At 41.3% G+C, this 24002-nt stretch overlaps 1 protein-coding gene across 2 annotated transcripts in view; it reads left to right on the top strand.

Annotated features, from left to right (window-relative positions):
• NBAS (NBAS subunit of NRZ tethering complex) overlaps positions 1 to 24002 on the top strand; it is a 345026-nt gene that overhangs the window by 190572 nt on the left and 130452 nt on the right. For both annotated transcript variants that reach the window (XM_060116919.1, XM_060116918.1), the window contains 4 exons: positions 6556 to 6723; positions 10093 to 10206; positions 10544 to 10667; positions 23919 to 23995. In XM_060116919.1, the coding sequence (XP_059972902.1) occupies positions 6556 to 6723; positions 10093 to 10206; positions 10544 to 10667; positions 23919 to 23995 (483 nt within the window). The remainder of the gene's footprint in view (positions 1 to 6555; positions 6724 to 10092; positions 10207 to 10543; positions 10668 to 23918; positions 23996 to 24002) is intronic.

Here is a 24002-nt window from a genome sequence, read left to right as displayed (position 1 = left end):
AAAATGCCCATTTGCATACTCTATAGCAGTTCCACTGCTAGGTATGTACCCAGAAATGCAAACTTTCACCAAAAGATAATTACTAGCGTGTTCAGGGCAGCAGTATTGCTGTTAGGTCCAAATTAGAGAGCACCCAACCGCTCATCAATAGAAGGAAGGATAAATAAGTTCTGATTTATTCACACAAAGCAGTAGTATTACATTAGCAATGTAATAGCGTTACACTAACAATGAGTTGGACAATCTTCAACTACTCACAAGAGTATGAATGTATTTATGTTGCATGAAAGAAATCAGACCCAAAAGAGTACATGATTCCATTCATATAAAGTATAAAAATAGGCAGATTTAATTTATGCTGCTGGAAGTCAGGGAAGTGTTTATCTTGGCAGTGACGGTGACTGGAAGTGAGCACAAGAGGGGGTGTATCTGGGTTACTGCTGATGTGCTGTTTCTTAGCCTCGGTGCTGGTTACATGGGTGTGTTAAAACTTCTCAAGCTGTACTCTTAAATGTACGCATTTTAAAATATATCTTATACTTCAGTGAAAAGATTTTTAAAGAAAGATCCCTGTGCCTGGATTAAGGACAGGAAGGGAGAAGACATGTTGGCAGTATTGTCTGTGCATCATGGGGTTGTGAATAAATATTATGTCTTTTTTCCCTATTCTTTTAAATTTTTCAAACCACCTTTATCAGATTGTGGTAGTTTTATAATGCAGAAGAATAAATTAACTTAAGTAAATATGCTTGCTTGTGTGTAACATATTGCCAGTGGGTGAAACCCCTGCAGAGAGCAAGTGGACCACACGTCTGGAGAGCCAGACCTGGTTGAGAAGAGAGGAGACACCACCAGCCAGTTGTCTGTGGGTGGCATATTCAACTTGATTGGTCTGCTTTCGTCGAAAGTTTACTTTCGTCTCAGATGGTATTCCAGTACCCACTCAGCAGTGCTATTGTAAGTTTAGGAATGACCATTGAAGCACCTTGCACAGTACCTGGTGCATGGTTAACATTTGATAAACGGTAGCCATTATGATTCTTATATGTTATAAACAAGAGTCTTAGACGGTACTCTCGGTAAATAATGTGTCTAGATCTCCCTTATTACTTTTTGTGAACCTGGTCCTATGTTCCTCGACAACTTGCATTGCTCATTTTTACCTTTATTGCATCTAACCCTGTTTAACAGATCGTTTTCTTCCCCCATGTTTGGTTTTTTTTTTTTTTTTTCTTGCAGCCTTTCACTAAGACCCAGCTTGACGACCATCTGCTTTCTTTTTTAGATGGTTGGATTCAGAATCCTTGAATTTCTCTGCTTATCTGACTTACCTCAGGCTCTTTTCACCTTTAGAAGAAATAGAAATAAAAACATTTAAACTTAATATATGCATTCAGATGCAAATATACCTTATGGAAACTTCATCTATTTCCAGCATCACTGCCTTAATTCTTGGACTAACGCATCAGTCTCCTAACTGGATTCCTGTTCCTGGAATAGTATTTCTAAAACACAAATCTAATTGCGTTATTCCCTTTGTTTAAAGCCTTTCAGCGGTGTCCCATCTGTCCAGGTGATGATGGAGGTACTTCGGTGTGGTCAGTAGGTCTCCCGCTGGTCTGGCCTCCGCCTGCCTTTCATCCTCGTATGCCCTTCGTCTTTGTGTGCCCTTTTCTACACCTTCATTGAATCAACTTAAATTTCCTTCCGTTTGCCCTGCTGTTTCATGCCTTTTGTTTACATAAGTCTACCTGAAATCATCCCCATTTCTTCTTTGGAAGCCTTAAATTCTTTCCTGCTGAAATATTGCTTTCTCTGTGCAGCTTTCTGTGATTGTGCCTCTAGGCAGAGGACATATGACCTCTCTTTATGCTCCCATAGTACTTTATGTGTACCTCTGTTATAGAAGCTGATATTATTCTTCAGTGGTTTGTCTATATCTCTGCCTCTCTTTCTAGTTTCTGAGCTCCTTGAGGGCAGAGACTCTGCCTTTCTTGTTTTTGTCACCTTATTGCCTAGTATGATATAGTATAACATCAAATCGGAGTCACTCGGTGAGTATTTGCCGAGTAGGTGAATGAATTCTGATCAGTTTGTTTTTTTTCCCAGGTGTAGCTTTCTAAGTAGTTAAAAAAAATATTAATTGAGGTGCTTACTATATTTTACATATATTAACATATATGCACACATGTTTATATTTGTGTCTCTCTGTGTATATATATGCATGTATAGAGAGGGAAGGGGAGAGAGAGAATGTCTAGTTACTGCAGATTCCTTCCGAGACTTATTTCTGGCAAAGAACTATTTTGGGCAGTGTTGTTCAGAGAGGGACATACATATACAGTACTAGTTCTACTCAGTGCAGAGTTTTACTGGGGGCAGAAGCTTAGAAGCAGAATGAAGCAGAACGTACAGGAATCCAAAGCTTTCAGTAGCCCAGATGAACCTGGAGGGTGACATGCACACTGACGAGCTGTCCAGCGGAAAGAGGCCCTGCCGCCACGACGCAGGACGGGAGTTGGAGGCACCACGTACACCGCCGTGTAACAGCGGAAGCTCCTTGGCTGGGGGTGTGACCGTGTGAGAAAAGAGGCGCCTCCGGAGTGCAGGAGCTGGAGTCAGCTTGCTTTTCTTCTGTGAAGTCAGACGTGATGAGCCAGCTGTCTGTGCTACTCAAGTGGAGAAGAAATGAACCTCTCGCCATCTTCTCAAATAGTAAAGAAGGAAAGACTTATAGTAATGCTGCCATTAAAACAACTATTTTTGTTTTTTGAGTTCCCTTGCCGTTTTTATGCCCAGCATACACATAAGGCATTTCGTAAAGCCCTGGCACATAGCAAGCTTTCAAGGCGTGGCAGCTGTCGTTAAGGTTGCTCTTGTAGGGAGAATTATGTTTTTTCCTATGTCGGTCTTTCTACCCTGTCTTTTCGGTAGTGTTGATAAGAAGCTTCAGTCTTTCATTCGGTCTCCCAAACCCCATCCCCCAAACCCCCACGCACGCAGAGGAGAGGGTCCTGAACCTTCCTAATTGCTGACGTGGAGAGAAAGAACTGAGAATGTAAGGCGTAGCCTCCCTGGGTTCCCTCTTGGTTTTGCCTATCAATAGAAAGGGTGCATTCTGCTCTAGTTTTGGTTCCTTCAAGTTAAACACATGAGGGCTCTTTTATTTACTTGTTTATTTAGGCACTAAGTCTTTACAGTCCAGTGTGTTGTACGTTAACAGCACATCTCAGTTTGGAGTAGCTGCATTTCCAGTGTGCAGTTGCCCTGTGTAGCTGCCAGCTGCTGGGTTGGACAGCACAGGTTCAGGGCAGTTCTGGAAGTTTGTTTGGCTCAATTTTCTACTCCTGGGCTGCTATGATTATTTTGCTTAGATGTGTCTGCTCTGTAGACTCAGCTCCTCCTTGGAAAAGTTACTCCAGGATGTAGACTCGCAGGAGGATTTTAACCTCGTTATGACTGGAGATTTAAGCCATGTTCTCCACCCCAGAATAAAGGTGATGCTGCTTATCTTTCTGATTCCTGCCTGTATTTTAAAATTTTTTTTAATTAATCATGATTCAGTTGTAGGTAACAGAAAACATTCTAACTGTTATAAACAGAAGAGGACTTTTTTTTTTTTAATGAGAATTGGAGTCTTACAAAATCTTTCAAAGGACTGGAGGAGCAGGCTTTGGTGTGTTTTTAAGAGTAACTACTGGAAAAATCTTGAGGAGCTTGCCAGCTGCGGGAGCCAAAATCTGCCATAAAAAGTTGGGAAATCGGAAAGCCACTCCTTATCAGCTGGCTCCAGTGCTACACTGACTCTGCAGAGATACAAGCCAGCAAAATGGTAGTCCATACTGTCCTTTACCACCGTGAAACTAGGGTCTGGGCACTGCTGGTACTTCTATAACCACTACTGCAAAAAAGCAACTAGGATGACCAGAAAAGAAAAAAAAAAAAAGGAGAAAAGTTAGGTATACTGCTTGCCAGTAGAAAAGCACAGTAATACCAAAAGTATGGTCTCTAGTTTCACCTCGCAAATTTTATGCAGTGGGTGCACCTGTTTGAGGAAAACTAGGTCATGTGTGGAGTGTCAGCCATAAGGAGTCTGGGAAATGTAGCCTTCAGCTTTTCAACTTCTAGCAACACAGTCTGTAAGGCGTCCGGAACAGAGTCAGGTGAAACAAGCTTCAGTATCTGCCACAAAATCTGAATTCCAGGAGAAGTGCTGTTTTTTATTTGCACCTGAACTCCAAACAGTTATTTTTAGCATGGTTGCCCTTATATACAATCAGTTTAACATGATTTTTTCTTTTTTAACATATCATTCTTTTCTCTGTGTTGTTTTCATAATTAAATTATAATTTATAATGCATTGAGTTGATGGTTTATACCTTTCCCAAAGTCCAGAAAGCCCATAGGAAACAGAGGTTTAAAAAAATATTTTTAATTGAGATACACTCGACATACATTATTGTGTAAGTTTAAGGTGTGTAATATATTGATTTGATATATTAATATTGCAGTATAGTTGCCATTGTAGCATTAGCTGACACCTCTGTTGCATCACATAATTATCATTTCTTCTAGTGCTGGGACACAAATTCTTTTTCATGTTAAAAAATTAGAAAATCTTTTGAGAAAACTTAACCAACAGCAAAGTAGGTAAATTGTAAGTATTGGTTAATACAGCTTAAATACACTAGCAGTAAGAATAAAATTCAAATGCTTTTCTAGAAATTATTAAGTATCCTAACATGATGTAGTCATTTTCTTTTACTGCTATAATATATTACTATAATTTAGCAGCTTTAAAACAATGCAAATTGATTTCCTATAATTCCCATAGGACAGAAACCTGGCAGGCTTGGGTGGGTTTCTGCTTAGAGTCTCAGCCAAAATCAAGGTGCCGGCAGGGCTGTGTTGTTTTCTGGAGGCTCTAGAGGAGAATTTGTTTCCATGCTCATTCATGTTGTTGACAGAATTTAATTCCTTGTGTTTGTAAGGCTGAGGTCCTCATTGCCTTGCTGGCTGTTACCTGAAGTTTCTTCTCAGCTTCTAGACGCTTCTCGCATTCTTTAGCTTATGGCCCCCTCGCTCCATCTTCAACGCCAGCAATGACGGGTTGAATCCCCTCATGCTTCACATCTCTCCTGCCTCTTCCCCCGTGGCATCTCTGTGACCCTAGCTAGGAAAGGTTCTCTGCCTTAAGGGCTCACGTGATTAGGTTAGTTCCACTCAGATAATTCAAGATTGTCTCTTCACCTCAAGGCCTGTGTTCTTAATCATATCTGCAAAGGCCCTTTGCCATGTAATGTAATATACTTGCAGGTTCCAAGGATTAGGATATAGACATATTTGGGGGGGCCATTATTCTACCAGCCAGATATGGCAACTGTCAGGTTGGTCTAAAATGGTGAACTTGTCCTAAGTGTTTGTTGTGTGATGATGTCTTGGTAATTATTGAGTGATTACATGATTTAACATTTTTTATTACTTAAATAACATTAATGAATGATGTGATATAGACCTAAATAGCCAAATTAAGCTATTCTATTATTGACAAGAAAGCTATTTAAATTGTAAGACTAGACCTTAATTTTTCTTTCCTTTAACTGGGATATGATAGAAAAAATAAGTAGAGAGCTTCCCTGGTGGCGCAGTGGTTGAGAGTCCGCCTGCCAACGCAGGGGACACGGGTTCGTGCCCCGGTCCGGGAAGATCCCACATGCCGCAGAGCGGCTGGGCCCGTGAGCCATGGCCGCTGAGCCTGCGCGTCCGGAGCCTGTGCTCCGCAAGGGGAGAGGCCACAGCAGTGAGAGGCCCGCGTACTGCAAAAAAAAAAAGAAAAAAGAAAAAAGAAGTAGAAATAGACAGATACTAAACCAAAAACTTGGCTTTTGTAGAACAAATTTATCTTTCTTTGATGAAAAGCAGATGTAGTTGCTGTCATTTCTGTTTAAACAAATGTGAATGTATTGGCATTTTTCTCCACATGGAATCTCTTGGGTTAGTAAATGGAGAGTTCGAATTTTAGCTGATTGCTTCAAGATTGGCGGGAGGTTCCACATTATAAACCTTTTAAATACTAATAATCATCCACTTGTTTACATGATAAACAACATGCCTTTCAACATTTAAAGGTGGATCATCTGAATCTTCTACGTTTGTCTGGGTCACAGTAGCATTGTTCAAATGAATATTTCTTAATTAATCTAAATAATAAATATTTTAAAATGTCTTGTCAAAGAAACAAACATGAGTATCGCATTGGAGGATATTATATTGGTAAAAAAATGATGAACCCATTACTTGCCTTATAAATATTTCTTTGACTAATGCACTAAGATGTATTTTCCTGTACCGAATTTTCTTTTGTAAATGATTCGAGGAGGTACAATATGCTAATAGTGCTTTGTTTCACATTTTTTTGTTACTGGCAAAGATGGATTTTTAGATCTATTTGTCTTCATGTCTGATAATTTTAAGTAGTCACATTATCACTCTCTGCTCTGTTCTTGTGACTTCCCACGTTTTTGCTCTTGTGCCATTTTCTTTTTATTAACATAGGATGAAGTAAGTGTCCCAGGCAGCAACTCAGCCGACCTGTTCCACTGGACCACTGCGACCACCATGAAAGTCCTTTCCAACACCACGACCACCACCAGGGCTGTGCTGCAGGCCGTCAGCGATGGGCAGTGGTGGAAGAAGTCATTGACTTACCTTCGACCCCTGCAAGTAAGCAGTGCATCTTGCTTTTTTGATTCAGTTGGTGTGGTTTATATCAGTTCATCAGCATGCTCTTCAGTTGTTGGTTTCACTGTTGTTACAGCTTTATCTTCTTTGGATTATTAAAACAATCTCTTAAGAAATCTAGGCCTCGCATCAGATAGGGAAGGAGTAATTGATTTTATGGAATGTAATATACTACCATACAATACTTGCAGAAGACACCAATATGGATTTAAGTACGGTTTGGTTTATATGTCAGAATTGAAGTTTACTGGGATGAAAAGGAAAATGATGTTTATCAAGGCTCTCTCTCTTTTGCTATGTTTCTATAGGCCAGTAGTGGAAGAGAAGTGCTAGGAGCCAGCCTGGGGGCTTAGTTCTCTCGAGCTGCTGTAACAAAAATATCGTAGACTGGGTGGTTTAAGCAGCAGACAGTTATTTCTCACAGTTCTGGAAACTGGGGAGTCCAAGATCAAGGTGCTGGCAGATTTAGTGTTTGAGGCAGGCCTGCTTCCTGGTTCATAGACCGCCATCTATTTGCTGTGTCCTCACACGGCAAAAGGGGTGAGGGACTTCTCTGGAGTCTCTTTTATAAGGGCAGTAATCTCATTCCCAAGGGTTCTGCCATCATGACCAAATCACCTACCAAAGGCCCCACCTCTTAATACTGTTACACTGGGGTTAGGATTTCAACATATGAATTTGGGGCGGGGGGGACAACCATTCAGTCTTTAGTAGGGCCTTTAGGTAAGGAGAATGGTTTAACCGATTCTTTCACGTATTCTGCAAGTAGAGGTCAAGACAAGCAGTAGAACAATTGAGTTTGCTTTCTGTGACATCTTAACCCACTGTGTCCCTGCTGTCTTCTCTGCATTCTCACACTGCCATCCATCCTTTAATCTCACACTGGGAAACTAAGAGGAAAAAGAAACATGTGCCTTTTTATAAATGTACCCTGAACATTTGAATATCTTATTTATTAATTCATTCTGCAAATACTTACAGGCATTTTCCATGTGTCAGATAATGTGCTCATCACTGGGAAAAGAGTGGGGAAATCCTTCAGTCTAATTCCCTTCTCTTATGTAACCTGTATCCCAGTGGAGGAGACAAAGAAACCAAGAGATAACAGTATTTGTATAATAATGAAATGGCAGGTGGTAATGAGTGCTATGAAGGTAACGCTAAGCAAGGTAAGGGACTAGTGAGTGACGCCGGGGGAACGAAGTTCTGATTAGGGAAGTTAGTTTCTCAGAAGAGGCATCACTCTGAGCAGAAAGCTGCTTGCGCCAAGTAGGGCAAGTACATTTTGTTTTTTTTTTTTTTTTTTTTTTTTTTTTTTTTTTTTTGCGGTATGCGGGCCTCTCACTGTTGTGGCCTCCCCCGTCGCGGAGCACAGGCTCCGGACGCGCAGGCTCCGGACGCGCAGGCTCAGCGGCCATGGCTCACGGGCCCAGCCGCTCCGCGGCATATGGGATCCTCCCAGACCGGGGCACGAACCCGTATCCCCTGCATCGGCAGGCGGACTCTCAACCACTTGCGCCACCAGGGAGGCCCGGCAAGTACATTTTGAAGGAATGTGCTTGACATCTTCACAGGACAGAAAGGAGGCCAAAGTAAGCGGGAGCAGAGTGATGAGTGGGAAGAATGGTAGGAGCTGAGATCAGAGAGGCGGTGGAGAGGCCCACCATGTAAAGCCTTCCATAGACTGTGATAAGGACCACACGTTTTATTCTCAGCAACACGGAGAGCTGTTGGAAAATGCAGACAATGCAGTTGTGTGATCCAACTTTACTTTTCATAAGTTTATTTAACTTCTGTGTAGAGAGCCGTCAGTAGTGAGTCAAGAGTGAAGCAAAAAGATGGATCTCTCTTCCAGGACTCCAGGTGAGAGATGGTGTTGGTTTGGATTAGGGTAGCCATGAAGGAAGTGGGAAGTGTTTGGTTTAGGGATATATTTTGTGGACCTGATGATGGCCTGAATGTGGGATATGCAGGAAAGAGAGCTAAGGTTGATCGCCCAGAAGAAACCACTTACTGACATGCAGTGGGCTTGACTTTGGGTTAAGTCTGTGCGCCTCTCATCATTTCATGTATCACACTGGATTATGGTTAGGGTTACTTTTCTGTCTCATCTGTTGGGGTGTTTTGAGGGTTTATGTCTTAGATAAGTGTTTAATACTGTGCCTAAGATAAGTGTTTAATACTGTGCCTAATATATAGTTTCTATTAAGTGTCAGTGGTAACTTTTAACGTCATTTGCAGCAGGAGCTTGATTGTTTCCTGAGGCTATGCTTGGCCTAAAGTAAGTGCTCAATAAACTTTGGAGGAATGGGTGAATATCTTCTACTTGGCTTTTCCAATAACGGGCTCTTTACAATCTATTTGAGGAGAGCAAAACATAAGGACAGTTAACCCTGGTAGGGATACTATAATACTGCTAATGAGGAATACTGATGACCAGTCTTATGAAGGCATCTGTGTGGGTTGTAGTTGTGGAGGAGGTGGCAGTGATGTAGGGAGCCCGGTCGTACCTTGTCTCCATCTGGTGCGGGTTCAGCAGGTGCAGTCTGAGGTGGGCCTGGAAGGAGAGGTGGGCAGTCAGCATGGACCATTGCCCTCATAATGGAAGAAAGGCATAGTGGCCGGTAGGATGCATAAAGCAGATGGTTTAGTTGGTGTGGAGAGTTAGTCTTTAAAGCTAATTAACATTTAATAAATTTGAATGTTATTCTATGCAGTTGAGATTGAATACTGTTGACTGCATTATTCAGAGCTACTAAAGGATTTTGGAGCAAGGGAACAGTATGCACAGAATGACGTTTTGGAAAGGTTATTCTGACTGTTGTATAGAATGCTGGCCATGTGTGTAACACCGATTGCCTCAGTGTTTCTGATTCAGTGATATCAAAGTGACTAGGAAAATCAAAAGGCCCTTCAGGGTAAGGTTGAAGTGCTGCACTTAGAATGTGGTGATTATTCTCACATTCTCTGCTGGGTATCGGTGTCACTCTGACACTCTCTCTTTGGATCACACAATGCACATTGATGAGTTTCTCCTGAAAGCCATTTGTTCTGTCTTCCTTCCTTTCCTCCTCCACCTCCCCTCCCAGGTCTCTTTCTTTTTTTTTTTTTGCGGTTCGTGGGCCTCTCACTGTTGTGGCCTCTCCCGTTGTGGAGCACAGGCTCCGGAAGCACAGGCTCAGCGGCCATGGCTCACGGACCTAGCTGCTCTGCGGCATGTGGTATCTTCCCAGACCGGGGCACGAGCCCGTGTCCCCTGCATTGGCAGGCGGATTCTCAACCACTGTGCCACCAGGGAAGCCCCCAGGTCTCTTTCTTTTTATCCAGTGTTCTTCACTTTGTTCTGTTTAGGGACAAGAATTTGGTGGTGCTTATCGAATTGGAAGCAGAGCCAATGAAGGCCTAGAAAAACAAGGCTGTCATCCTTTTTACGAATCTGTCATCTCCAATCCCTTTGTTGTAGAGGTAAGGTACAGTGTGCCTAAGAACACGGATTTAACTGTCATGGTGTTGTGGGCATTTTACAATGAACAAAACTTACAGTTTTCCTGAAAATGTACCTCTTTTGCTTTGTTCTTACTCATGTTGTTCATTGGTTTTATGTGATTTGTTTCATGTACATTACAACATGTTATGAGACTAAAATCTATTTATAATTTTACATAAAATGATGTGCTTCAGTAAGTGAGAAGCTATAATTCAAGTTACCAGAAGATAAAATTCCTATCATTATGTTTTCTAAGAATATCTTTATAGAGAAAAAGACACCCTACCAAATGGTGTAACTGCTTGTTTTGTCTAGTCTGAAGTGACCTATGACACCTATCAGCATGTCCCAGTAGAAAGCTTTGCAGAAGTATTGCTGAGAACTGGGAAACTGGCAGAGACTAAAACTGAAGGAGAAGAAGTATTTCCAACAACAGAAGGTATGAAAGAAGGTTCTAGTTCCCTGACAGTGTGTAACTTATATTAGGAGAATAATAGATGAGACTGTATAAGTGAATGAGAGTTGGGAAATACAATAATATTTTCAGTAATTTTGAATGGCTTAACTTGACATCATCCTTTATACATCTATTTATTCATTGATTTAAATCATTTATGGAGTATCTACTCTTTTCTGGATACTTACTACTTGAGGATTTAAAAGGTATATAAGATATAATTCCTATCTTTAGGTTGCTAATTATGTAAAGTGATTCTTATAGTGAATGATATAAAGTGCTCAATAAATATTTCCTTCTTTCCTGATTTTATGGATTAATTAAGAACATTTAAGTGCTTATTTCATGGAATGTAGATGTATATTTCATCTTAAGACTTTTCTGCATGGTGACATATCTTTCCATGTGAAATTTTTTGAAAAGAATGAAATGTATGCAAGTTTACCAAAGACAACTTGCCATTTATACTTTCTTCCTCTTTAGCCTCCATCTTTTCAAAGTTCCAGGGTAATTGTCTTGACTTTTTTTGTTTTTTTTTCAATTTTCCCTCTCTCTCTGCTCTACCATCCTTAATGGGTACCTCAGGATTTAAAGGCTACTGGGGCTCCAGCTATCTTGTCTGTATTCCAGGCATCAGTAAGGAGGAAAGGGGGGTGGTGGGAAAAACAGTTTTCTTGGCAGTCCTGTCCAGGACTTCCACTTACCTATTACTGGCCTCATCTAACTGCCAGTGAGCCTGGACGATGCTGTCTCTTAATGGAGCACATTGCTGTGTGGAATAAAACTTGGGGAAATGTGTGTGGGGAATAGAACTGCCATGTTCCCAGAAACCTGATGCTATAACTTATTTTTATTATTTTATTTTATTTATTTATTTATTTTTTTTTTTTGCGGTACACGGGCCTCTCACCATTGTGGCCTCTCCCATTGCGGAGCACAGGCTCCGGATGCGCAGGCTCAGTGGCCATGGCTCACGGGCCCAGCCACTCCGCGGCATGTGGGATCTTCCCAGACCGGGGCATGAACCCGTGTCCCCTGCATCGGCAGGTGGACTCTCAACCACTGCACTACCAGGGAAGCCCCTAACTTATTTTTAGATCATTCTTTCAATCAGTATTTATATGCAGTTGGGAAGAGAGGAAGCACATACCATTTCCCTGTCCACTGTGCAGAGCCCTTGAATACTGGAGGTTTTTACAGAGCATACCATTTTTCTTCAGTTCTGAGATGCATGTGATCATCTATAGTTTTTCTATCTCATCATTTCTGAAATCAGGGTACAAGTCACAGCTGATGAGTACGTTTATGTTTCTTTTTTTCTCCAAAAAGCTATTATTAAATTCATGACATCTTACAAATGATATTGAACATATATGAAGAGCATAGTTGCATTGCTGTTTCCCCTTTTAATTATTATTTATTACTTCCTTTCTTTTAAAAAAATTGTCTCTAGTTATTGGTGGGTTAAATTATTGATTATTTATTGATTATTGGGATAGCTTACACAGATAAAATCTAAGACCCTAAGAAATTACTGGGTTAGCCAAGGAAGTATCATCTGTTAAAGGATTGAAATAATAACTGTAATTTGGAAACATTGACTCATGTAATATCTTAATTTAGGATTTAGCTTATGACATATATATGTGAATTTGCATACCTCTCGTACAGAAGGTATGCCTTAGAAAAAGGCAACAGAATGGAATCACATGCTAAAGGTTTGAAAGATGGCTGCATCCTTAAGTAGGCCCTCTCACACTGATTTCTCAGTTTACTAAGGCTTCTGTTATTTTCCGACCTGTTTTTAGAGAGAGGTGGAGAGTAGTTGAGCATGAGGCCCTGGTGGGGCACAGATTTCTGGGTTAGTCTGTCTCCCCTCTTCATAGGGTTCTTACAGTACTTGATCATCTCTGCTGTAGTTGGTAACTGAATGATGAGGTGTCAAAATGATCTCGAAACATGAAGCAGATAGAGATTTTCTGGAGGAGCTGTGTGGATTGGGGGTCACACACTTAATGATGAGTCGGGGATCCCCTCCAGTGCCCTTTCTCACCATGTGTACGTTACTCATTGAAGCAGTGGTCCTTGAGCCACCTGTGTGCGAGTTACTGTCCTTGTACTTGGAATACAAAGTTGAAGAAGACACTCTTTTTATCTTCAGTGGGCTTGCAGTCGAGTGAGGAGACCAATTTATGAGTAAGCGCTAAGACAGGCAAACACAAGAGGCATTGGGATGACAGACGTGTGACGGCTGAGTGAAGAGGGCGTGTGAAGAGGCTTCCCGGAGCGGGTGGTATTTGACCTGAGTTTTGAAGGATGAATAAGAGTATAGTACATGAAAAAGGGGGGAATTTGAGAGGGAGATGTGTTAGGAGAGGGAGAAGGGGGACATTTTCGGTAGAGGGAAGAAGATGCACAGAAGCAAAGAAGATAGACATCATGATTTTTCAGGGATTTGTGTGTTACTCTAATACCTGGAGAGGAGAGACAGTGTGGGCAACCAGTGAAGACATGAGGCAGCAGTTGGCTGGGAGGAACGCGGGTGCTGAGGTAAACATTGTAAATCAGCCTGCTACTGAGTGCTATGGGGGCTTCAAGCAGAAGACTATTATTCAGTTTCCTTATCTGTACAATGGGCACAACGGCCTGTATGTTCCACCTCCGGATTGCTGCTCTTTAGTGAGGATGATGGGGCCCCGTCTGCGCACCTTTTCCTAAAGGCTAGTCCTGCCCTGCACTGACTTCCTTGCTATTGATCATCTCGTACTTTAGTCCATCCAGTTATGAGTTCACCTTGTTTTCAAGGCCTGCTGCCGTAGCTCTCCGTCCTGGTTGCACATTCGAATCACTTAGGGTATTTTTAAGAAATACTGAAGCCTGGTATCCAATGTAGACCATTTATTTCAGAATCCCTGAAGTGGGGTCCAAACACATCAGATACCTTTTACAGTTCCCCAGGCGATTCAGTTGTGAAACCATGGTTAAGACCCTTTGGATGTTTCACGTAAGACAATAGATTCTTTCCAACCGTCATATGTCTGTTCTTCAAACTCTGACACACTTGCTTCCTGGCAGCCTGGAGAAAGCCACCTGTATCTTTTATGTCTGTGTCTGGTCTTTTCAGCTTAAGGGTCGTATCCTGAGTGCTATATCTATTTCTGACACTTTTACCAGGGTTTTCTATATGATAGGTGCAAAATCAGTGTCTCTTCACAGTGATGAGAGTAGGTACAGTACGTGCATGACAGTTATTGGGACAGGAATTGAGACTATGCTTTTGGTGAATCTGAATCCAAGTTCCCAGAGACGTGTGTTCTAATCTTAGTACTGTACTGTCTGTGAGATTTTAGGGATTTTCTTTCTGCCCCAGTGTTTCTTCAAATTGTCCTTTTTTTTTTTTTTTGTGATACACGGGCCTCTCACTGTTGTGGCCTCTCCCGTTGTGGAGCACAGGCTCCAGACGCGCAGGCCCAACGGCCATGGCTCACGGGCCCAGCCGCTCCGCGGCATGTGGGATCTTCCTGGACCGGGGCACGAACCCGTGTCCCCTGCATCGGCAGGCGGACTCTCAACCACTGTGCCACCAAGGAAGCCCCAAATTGTCCTTTTTGACAGATTTTAATATCCCATCATGGGAAAGAACCCAAGTCCATTAAAATGTTAAAAAAAATTTTTTTTTCTAATATTGTTGAGTTGAATAGAAAAAACATTTCAGAGTACCTACTGTGTATATTAAGAATGGAACTTTTAAAATATAGAGGTGATTTTAATATAAATCATCCCTTTAATTTACATTTGGGTTTATGAATTTATGAAGCATTTTCATAAATATCACATTTGATATCTCTTTTTTTTTTGCAGATAAACAGGCGACTTTATTATAAAGTAGGTACAAATAAAATGTGATCTTATAGGTCTGATACATTAGAATACTAGATGTTTCATTTTTTTAAAAAGTACATTTAGATATTTATTCCTAACCCTTGAAATTTATAATAGGTCAGTCAACAGACTATGGCCATACCCTTCCCTGCATGCCTTTTGTTGCACCTGTTAAATGGCATTCTGAGTTGAATGAACCTGACATGTGTGGTGTATCTCTTTTTATTCCCTTCCAATTTTATTGAAATATAATTGACATATATAGCACTGTATGAATTTAAGGTGTACAGTGTAATGATCTGACTTATATACATCATGAAATGATTATCCAAATAAGTTTAGTGAACACTCATCATCTCATATAGATAGGAAATAAAGGAAAAATTTTAAAAAATTTTTTCCTTGTGATGAGAACTCTTAGGATTTGCCCTCTTAATAACTTTCCTATGTAATACACAGCAGTGTTGATTATATTAATCATGTTGTACATTGCATTCCTAGTACTTATTTATAAGGGGAAGTTTGTACTGCTTTTTAACTAGTTTCATCTAATTCTCTGTCCCGCTACCCCCTGCCTCTGGTAACCACAAATCTGATCTCTTTTTCAATGAGTTTGCTTGTTTTTGAAGTATAATTAACCTACAACACTGTCAGTTCCCGGTATACAGCATAGTGATTTGATACTCCTGTATATTACAAAATGATCACCATGTTTGATTTCTCTTGATAATGCTAATATATTTGAGACAGATATCTCCGGCTATTTTATAATATCAAATATTTGTCAGAAAGCAGATTTGATGAATGATATAGGTTAAATGACCCAAATTAAAAATCGTAAAAATGTGACTCCTGACTTTGGTTCAGAAGTAGGTCATGGTACAAATTAAACTTCCCAACATGAGCTGACTTTTCAGAATTTTTTTTTTTTTTTGCTTTACGCGGGCCCCTCACTGTTGTGGCCTCTCCCGTTGCGGAGCACAGGCTCTGGACGCACAGGCTCAGCGGCCATGGCTCACGGGCCCAGACGCTCCGCGGCATGTGGGATCTTCCCGGATCGGGGCACGAACCCGTGTCCCCTGCATCGGCAGGCGGACTCTCAACCACTGCGCCACCAGGGAAGCCCTTCAGAATTTTTTAATAAAGTTGATGAAAAGGTTTTTATGGAGACTAGCTGAAGAAAACTGATCATTATTTATTTAGCTAAATGAATGATTTAATGGCTAATGATTTCCAAATCAATAATATAGGCAGCCTTCCTCTGTGAATTCAGTTCTGGAATTAAATTTATCATAGAGTGCTTTCCAGAGGCACTTCCTTTGCAGAGAATTAGTGCTTGGAGGCTTAGATGTAGATTTCATCTGATTTTGGCTGTATAACTTGTTTAGAAAATGCATTGTATTCAAAGTTAGAGAATAAGCACTGCAAATTAAATTCATACACACTGCTAAATGTAGGGCAGGCCTTTTTTGGGGGGGAAAAAACTTAAATGGTAATGTAAAATCACTGTGACCCAGTCTGTGGCCTGCCTGCCATCTGGTCGATCCCAGTGAAACCCCGTGGGATCTGGTCTACTTCAGATCCTCATTGATAATTTTGTCCTGCGTCACATCAGATGGCTCACAGATTCAAACTCTGAGAAGCTTCCCGTATGTGGGGGCTTGATTTCCCATTTGTAAGAATAATTGAGCCTCAGTGAGGGCTGCTGGGAAAGTTTGGGTGGTGTGAAGTGTGGGCAGTTATCGTGTCTCTCCCCACTCCCCTCCCGACTGGTCCCTCCACCATCAGTTTCCTTCAACAATTCAGTTATTAGTCAGGAGGGGTCCTGGGTTGTAGGGATTGATGAGCTGTGATCTGGCTATGGAGGAAAAAGATGTCACAAGACGACTTCAACAGTTGTGTTAAGGATTAGGGAAGAGATATGTTCCCTTCCCTTTCAACCTGGGGACATAGGGGACTGTGGTATACCTGATGCCAGTGATTGTGGTCTTTCTAGTCTTGGAGCAGTGGGGAGGTCATGGGCTTTGTGTGGCCGGAAACTCAGCTGCCTTAGTGCTGGAGATGAGGCATGTGTATACTTGTCTACAAGGATCTTTCAGGAAACCCCATTTGGGAAAAAAAATAATTGATGGGGATCTTGAGCATTTGGCAGTGTTTTCAGAGAGGATTTTTTTCTCTTTTCTTCCCCAAATATTTTATTAAGGAAATTTTCAAATGCACAGAAAAGTTGAGAAAATTCTACAGTGAACTCCCATATACTTCTCCACCTAGATTCTACAGCAAACATTTTACTATACTTGCTCTAGTCCATCCACCAAATCCAGCTTCTTTGCTGACATGTTTCAAAGTTGTCGGCATCATTACACTTCACCCCTTGACACTGCACTGTGCATATCTTTAACTAGAGTCAGTATTTCTTACTTTTTTGTGAGATAACATCTACAAACAATGAAATACAAAAATCTTAAGTGTAGACGTAAAGTTGGTGAGTTTTGACAAGTGCAGCACCTGTGTAACCCTGACTCCTCTCAAGATACGGAACATTTCTATCCCTCCAGAAAGTTGATGCCTCTTTCCTGAAAACACCCACCCCACACTCCCAGTCAGGTGACAAATGTTTGGATTTTCCCCTGCTGTAGATTAGTTTTGACTGTTCTAGAATTCATTCAGTGGAATCATACAGGATGTGTTCTTCTGTGTAAAACTTGAGATTTATCTGCATCTATCAGTAGGTTTTTCTTTTTCTTTCTTCTCTTTTTTTGTTTTTGTTTTTTACAAAGTTGTTTTTTTTTAATTTATTTATTTAATTTATTTATTTTTGGCTGTGTTGGGTCTTTGTTGTTATGCGAGAGCTTTCTCTAATTGCGGCGAGCGGGGGCTACTCTTCGTTGCGGTGCGCGGGCTTCTCATTGCGGTGGCTTCTCTTGTTGTGGAGCATGGGCTCTAGGTGTGTGGGCTTCAGTAGTTGTGGCTCATGGGCTCAGTAGTTGTGGCTCATGGGCTCCAGAGCGCAGGCTCAGTAGTTGTGGCACACGGGCTTAGTTGCTCCGCGGCATGTGAGATCTTCCCAGACCAGGGCTCGAACCCATGTCCGCTGCATTGGCAGGTGGATTCTTAACCACTGCGCCACCAAGGAAGCCCTCTTTTTCTGTTTTTTTAATGACTGAGAAGTATTCCATTGTATGAATATACCACAGTTTACCCATTCTTCTGTTAAGGGACATGAAGGCTTTTTCCAGTTGATGGTTATTGTGAAAAAGCTGCTGTGAACTCTTGTACAGTGTTTTTGTGGACCTGTGTTTTTACTTCTCTGGGATAACTATCTAGGGGTAGAATTGCTGGGCCAAAGATTATGGATTTGTTTAGTTTTATAAGAAACTATCAGACCTCTCTTACTTGTCAGCTTCTCTGGTTTTTCTGGGCTCTGGTTCTTTAAGACTTCAGGTACTCTATCTGAATTTTACCTGCCTGGCAAGGAACAGACAGGAGCTTGCCTTCAGGATAGAAGCTGTAAAGATGGGAAATCACCAGTGCCATTTCATTTTTCCACATGGCATCTACCCTCCAGTTTCTGTCTGCTTTCAGTGCCTCTCCAGTGCCTTCCGATACTTGCCTTTTGTGCTTTATCCAGAGTTTATAGTCTTCATCTGCACAAGGACTGTACCAGTAACAGAACCCAATCACAGAAGAATTTAAATAGAATTTATTATTCTGGATTTCGCTGGAGTTCATCCTATGACAGTAGGGCAAAAGTCTGAGTCATAGTTCCCCAGAGAGGGGAAATAGGCCAAGTGCCTTTCTCTTAGGATTAATCCTGAGGAGTCGATTCATATGAGTGAAGGCTTACCCTGTGGAGTGGATTTTGGACTTACCCCAACCTTAAGGGATCTTCATCTTGTGTAGTTAAAATAGATGTCAAGAAGCCTCTTGAGAAATGGGCCAAATGGACATTCACGTGGGTGAGTTGTGCCAGCTAAATAGCAGTCCTGGTCGAGTTGCTGCAATGAGGACTTGGCTTAAAGTGAGAATTTGAAAAACACGTGGCAAGTTGGCAACAGCTATGAAAATTACGGCTGCGGGTATTGTTTAACCTAATAATTCTGCTTCTAGGAATTTATCCTATGAATTCACACACATGAAAAATATGGCATATGTTCATTGCTTGCAATAGCATAATATTGTCAACAGCCTGATACATATTGACAAGAAGAGGTATCTTATTTGGTATCTCTTGTTTCCTGTCTGTATTAGTCAGCTTGGGCTGCCATAACAAAATACCATAGACCAAGTGGCTTAAACAACAGAAATTTAGTCTCACAGTTTGGAGACTGGAAATCAGGGTGCCAGCATTTTTGGGTTCTGCTAGTGATCTCTTCCTGGCTAGCACATGGCTGTCTTCTCACTGTGTCTTTACATCAGGACAGTGGAGGGGGTGGTGGGAGGGAGGGAGGGGGGAGAGAGAGTAGAGTGTTTACAAGTAAACTCTGATGTCTCCTCTTATAAGGGCACTAACCCCATCATGAGGATCCCACTCCTCGTGACCTCATCTAACCCCAATTACTTCCCAAAGGCCCCATCTCCAAATACCCTCATGCTGAGGGCTGGGGCTTCAACATATAAATTTGGGGGAATCACAAACATTTGGTTCATAACACTGTCTTTACAGATTAACTGCCTTTCTGAGTTTAGGTGATTTACATAGCTTTCCAAGCCTATGTAAAAACACATTAATAGGGCCTCCCTGGTGGCGCAGTGGTTAAGAGTCCGCCTGCCGATGCAGGGGATACGGGTTTGTGCCCCGGTCTGGGAGGATCCCATATGCCGCGGAGCGGCTGGGCCCGTGAGCCATGGCCGCTGGGCCTGCGCATCCGGAGCCTGTGCTCCGCAACGGGAGAGGCCACAACAGTGAGAGGCCCGCATACTGCAAAAAGAAAAAAAAAAAAAAAAAAACCACATTAATACTATATTCTTTGCAGAGCTTTTTTTGGCACTTAGAGCTAATTTATACAAAGCATCTATCTCATATCTGGCTCATCAAAGCAGATTTTTTTTTAAATAGGTATTTTCATTTTGTGATAATTATTATTATTGTTATATAGAGGAATGGCATGAGCACTTTCTTTATAGAGAGTTTGCATTATAGGTCATTTGAATGTCAGATTAATTTGGCTGGGGTATAGGGTAGAGATAATATCAGTTAAAACCATAAGTTACGGCTGGCCCATATTTATGAAGGCCTTGAGTGCTAAATAAGACATCTAGCTTTCCTTCTTTAGGGAATGGGAAACCATTGAAGGTAGGAGTGTGTGTGTGTGTGTGTGTGTTTTCAGCTAGAGAGAGACATGATTACACAGTACTTAATGAACATTCCTATAAAATTAGTATGAAACTACTATTTTAAGGATGGATCGGAAGGAGAAAGACTGAAAGCATCAGGTAGAGTTGGGGGTTATTGAAAGAGTCCAGGTTTTGAACACTGACAATCTAAACTAGAGTTTGTGGCAGTGAAAATAGAAAGTATGTGTGAAAGAGTTCTTTAGAAATAATTCAACAGGATTTGATGACTACCTGAATGTTGGGAGTGGAGAAGAGAGTAAAGTCCAAGATGACTCTGGGGTTTTATGTTTGTCTCACTGGGAGAATAGTGTACTGTTTTTAGAAATATGAAAGATACTGGGTACAGGACAATTAATTGGAAAAACTTGAGCAGTAAGTCAGTGGTGGGTCTTAGCTTTGATCCCGTAACTTTCTGGTTCTGAAGATGGTTTCCCTCCTGCTGTATCATTCTGCCTGATTTTGTAGGCCAGGGATTCATTGTACATTTATAGATGTTTTAGTTGTTCTTCTGAAAACCAGAGTCTGGTTTTATTCAGGTGTGGGCAGACACCCAGACATGAAAATGATTGTCATGAAGGAAGAAGTTTATACTCACCAATCCCTAGAAACGGAAGACACAGCAAGCCACCTGGGCCACATGGGGAGGTACTCAGGTCACCTGGAGGCAGAAGGTATGAGGGCAGAGTATGGGTTTTCTGGGAAGGAACAGGAGAGGTGTGGTAGGCACACTTGAGCAGGCTTACGATGGAGAGTTTGAATAACCTGGTGGACTCTGGGCTATGGGATGGTCTCTGGCTGACCGGCACCTGGCCCTGAGGTGATCAGGGCGAGGTAGTATTGCCTCTGTAGTGTAAAAGCCAGAGAGAGAGGGGGTGGTTCAGAGAATTGGCTCTGAACTGTTTGGTTTGTAGATCAAAGGCGTGCTCAACAGGAAACCATCTGCTCTACCTGCCAATTGACTAGCTAGCCCTGGGAGGGCAGTCTCACCAGGATCGTCAAGACCCCCCCAGTGTCAAAGCATTATAAAATGCAGAAAAGTTTGAAATGATGAACACATTTGTATATATGAAATAAAACCCATGTGGATATTATTCACTTGGAGCAAATATTTGCATTACAAACTGATTATTTTCACTGCTTGGTGAAAATTAACAGTGATGATTCTTTGGACTCCTCTGGGGGTGATTTTTGTCATTACTTTTAGCTCATGGAAATTAACTATTTCTTTTCTCTTTTGCCTGCTGAAAGCTTTATATTCAGTGATATATGTTCAAGAAATGCTAGTGACCATCTTGTGAGTTGTATCTGTGAAATAATATAACTATTTAAAAAATAAACCTACTGGAACTTACGTATTCAGATGGAGATTCTCTCTCTCAAAGGTATCTTCTGGGAACTATGCATTTGTTCCAACCATGCTGTCATGGCTCTTTTTTGTTGTTTTTGTTTTTTGTTGGGTTGTTTTCCTTTTGGAATTTCCTTCAGGGCCTGTAGCATATGCTTAGGAATATCTTCAGTGGTACCATATTTTTTCATCCCTTGAGGGTGCTTTGGTTTTTGGAAATAACCAAGTGCACATTAAATGGAGTGAAAGATTGAATTGATGACAGGATTTAAAAAGAAAAAAAAAAAAAAAACATCTGGTGGGAAGATAGTCAGTCATGGGACTGATTTTCCCAGGCAGGCTTCAGACTGGCCCTAACCACAACTCTGAGAGGGAGAGGGGTGGTCCTCTACTAGCTGGAGCATCAGCCACTCACTTGAAATAAGGGGTCCTGAGCTCTGAAGAGACAGGGCTGGTTTTTGATGAGTGGGTTTAGATATACTTGTTTGAAAATTGGCCTCTTTTGTGCATAAGGAAGGGAAGTATCTGAAGAAAATAAAAACGGGGGTGGAAGAAAACTAAATAAGGTTGCAGTTGTAGGTCATCTTATAAAAAAAGCAAAAAGGAAAGAAAATTAATACAGAAGAATTATTAGTATGTGAAACTATTGGATTTTGTTTTTTCTCCAAATTAAAGGTCCCACGGACAGCTGGGCAGATATTAAATGGTAAAGTACATAAGGCAGACATAAGCCAAAATGGCAGCCCTGGGGTTGTGTGTGTGTTTCTATGTGTGTTTGTATGGTGTGCAATTTCTAGACTCTAAGTAAATCTTTCTCAAAAGTACAGGATTTTCAGCAGCCTAAGCTTACATGCTTTTTCTTCCTTCATCTTCTGTTGTCCAAAATGTATAACTTAACTCCTTCATCCTTCAGTTTTGATATTGTTCTAGAACACATTTGGCGATTTTATAACTCTTCTTTGCTCTCATACTTGTTTGTATAAAATTTGATTTGGGCCCTTTGCGTTGTATTTTTAAATTATTTACTTGAAGACTTTTTCTGGTCTTAGTGTGTTTACTCTGAAAGGGCAGGAACTCTGTTTCTTATTTTAGAGCAGTATCGGGTTCAGAGAAAGTTCTCATAGATACTGAGTGAAGGGCTGGATTTGGAAATAGGCCTTGAAATGAGTAGCTTTTGATCAGAAAACATCTCTAGAGCAGTACAGTTCCTTGGGAGGCCTGAGGCTGACTGGTGGTCCAACTTGGTTTATGAGATTTGGAGAACACAGAGGAAGTGAGTATTTAGAGAACTCTTTGCAGAGGCACAGTGGAGAAAGCTCAGTTTCTTCCCCCACAGATCATGCGCAGGACATGCTGAGTTTTAGGTCAGCCTTTGACGCTCCAGCCGCTTGCAGCTGGCTTCTCACCGCACACCCACCCACTGCTCCAGTGGTCAGCCAAACTCAGATTATATGGATGGCTTTAAATTTTAGTTCAAGTAAGACACAATTAGGAAGGTAAATCTTCTGGGAAAAAATTATATGGTGTATTTACAAAGTTTTATTTATTTATTTATTTATTTACTTTGAATTATTTAGATACTGTTTACCTTCATTAGTGAAGGTTAGGTTCTTTAAAAATAAAAGATTTACATTGTGATTACAGTGACTACCTGGTATTTGTCACTTGAGAGCCTAAATGGAATACCTCCTTATTAAGATAAAATGGATAGGGCTTCCCTGGTGGCGCAGTGGTCGAGAGTCCGCCTGCCGATGCAGGGGACGCGGGTTCGAGCCCCGGTCCGGGAAGATCCCACATGCCGCGGAGCAGCTGGGCCCGTGAGCCATGGCCGCTGAGCCTGCGTGTCCGGAGCCTGTGCTCCACAACTGGAGAGGTCACAACAGTGAGAGGCCCGTGTACCGCAAAAAAAAAAAAATGGATATAAACACAGATGTTAATGGCAGTGTTCTCTCCACAACTGGAGAGGTCACAACAGTGAGAGGCCCGTGTACCGCAAAAAAAAAAAATGGATATAAACACAGATGTTAATGGCAGTGTTCTCTCCTTTATTAAAGCCATGACATTGATAGGTCGTTGCTTATATAAAAATTTTTGTGGAAAAGTTGTAGATGGTTGGGATATTTTAAGGTGTTCTGTAATCAAAGCAAGAGATGGATTTCTTTCTGTGGAGTGTGGTGAAGAGAAAGAACAAAACCATTTATCGTAATTGTGGTAATCAGAAGATTTATCCTAAGTCTGCACTCACAAAAAGCTGCGTTGTTACTCTCATCATTAATGCTCAGATGGTCATTTTCTACAGTAGCTGTCCTTGATATCCAGAATTTTATAGCTTGGTCTGGGTCTTGAAAACCAAAAGATTAGCTGGCAGAAACCATCCTCACTGATCTATTTGCACTTAGACTTTGTAGCTGCACTAATTGGGTTTTCTCTTGTGTAAGTAACAAACAGCATAACTTGAGTTAAGGCAAGGCCGTCATTTAACATAATTTCATGTAGTCTGTTATTTCTATGGGGCTGAATAGACTTTCATAAAGGATCTTAAAGACTTCTCTGAAACGAATTGCTCTTGACATCATAAAGGACTAAAGTCATGACACTTACTAACTATGAATGTCACGTGGATCCTCTAATAATATAACGCAATATATATATATTTTTTCTACATTTAGTTCTCTTGCAACTGGCAGGCGATGCTTTACCAAATGACATGACCCTGGCTCTTGCTTATCTCCTTGCCTTACCACAGGTGAGTT

The sequence above is a fragment of the Mesoplodon densirostris genome, chromosome 14, assembly GCF_025265405.1.
Source record: "Mesoplodon densirostris isolate mMesDen1 chromosome 14, mMesDen1 primary haplotype, whole genome shotgun sequence".
NCBI classification, from domain to species: Eukaryota; Metazoa; Chordata; class Mammalia; order Artiodactyla; family Ziphiidae; genus Mesoplodon; species Mesoplodon densirostris.
This window is presented reverse-complemented; position numbering and strand designations above follow the sequence as displayed.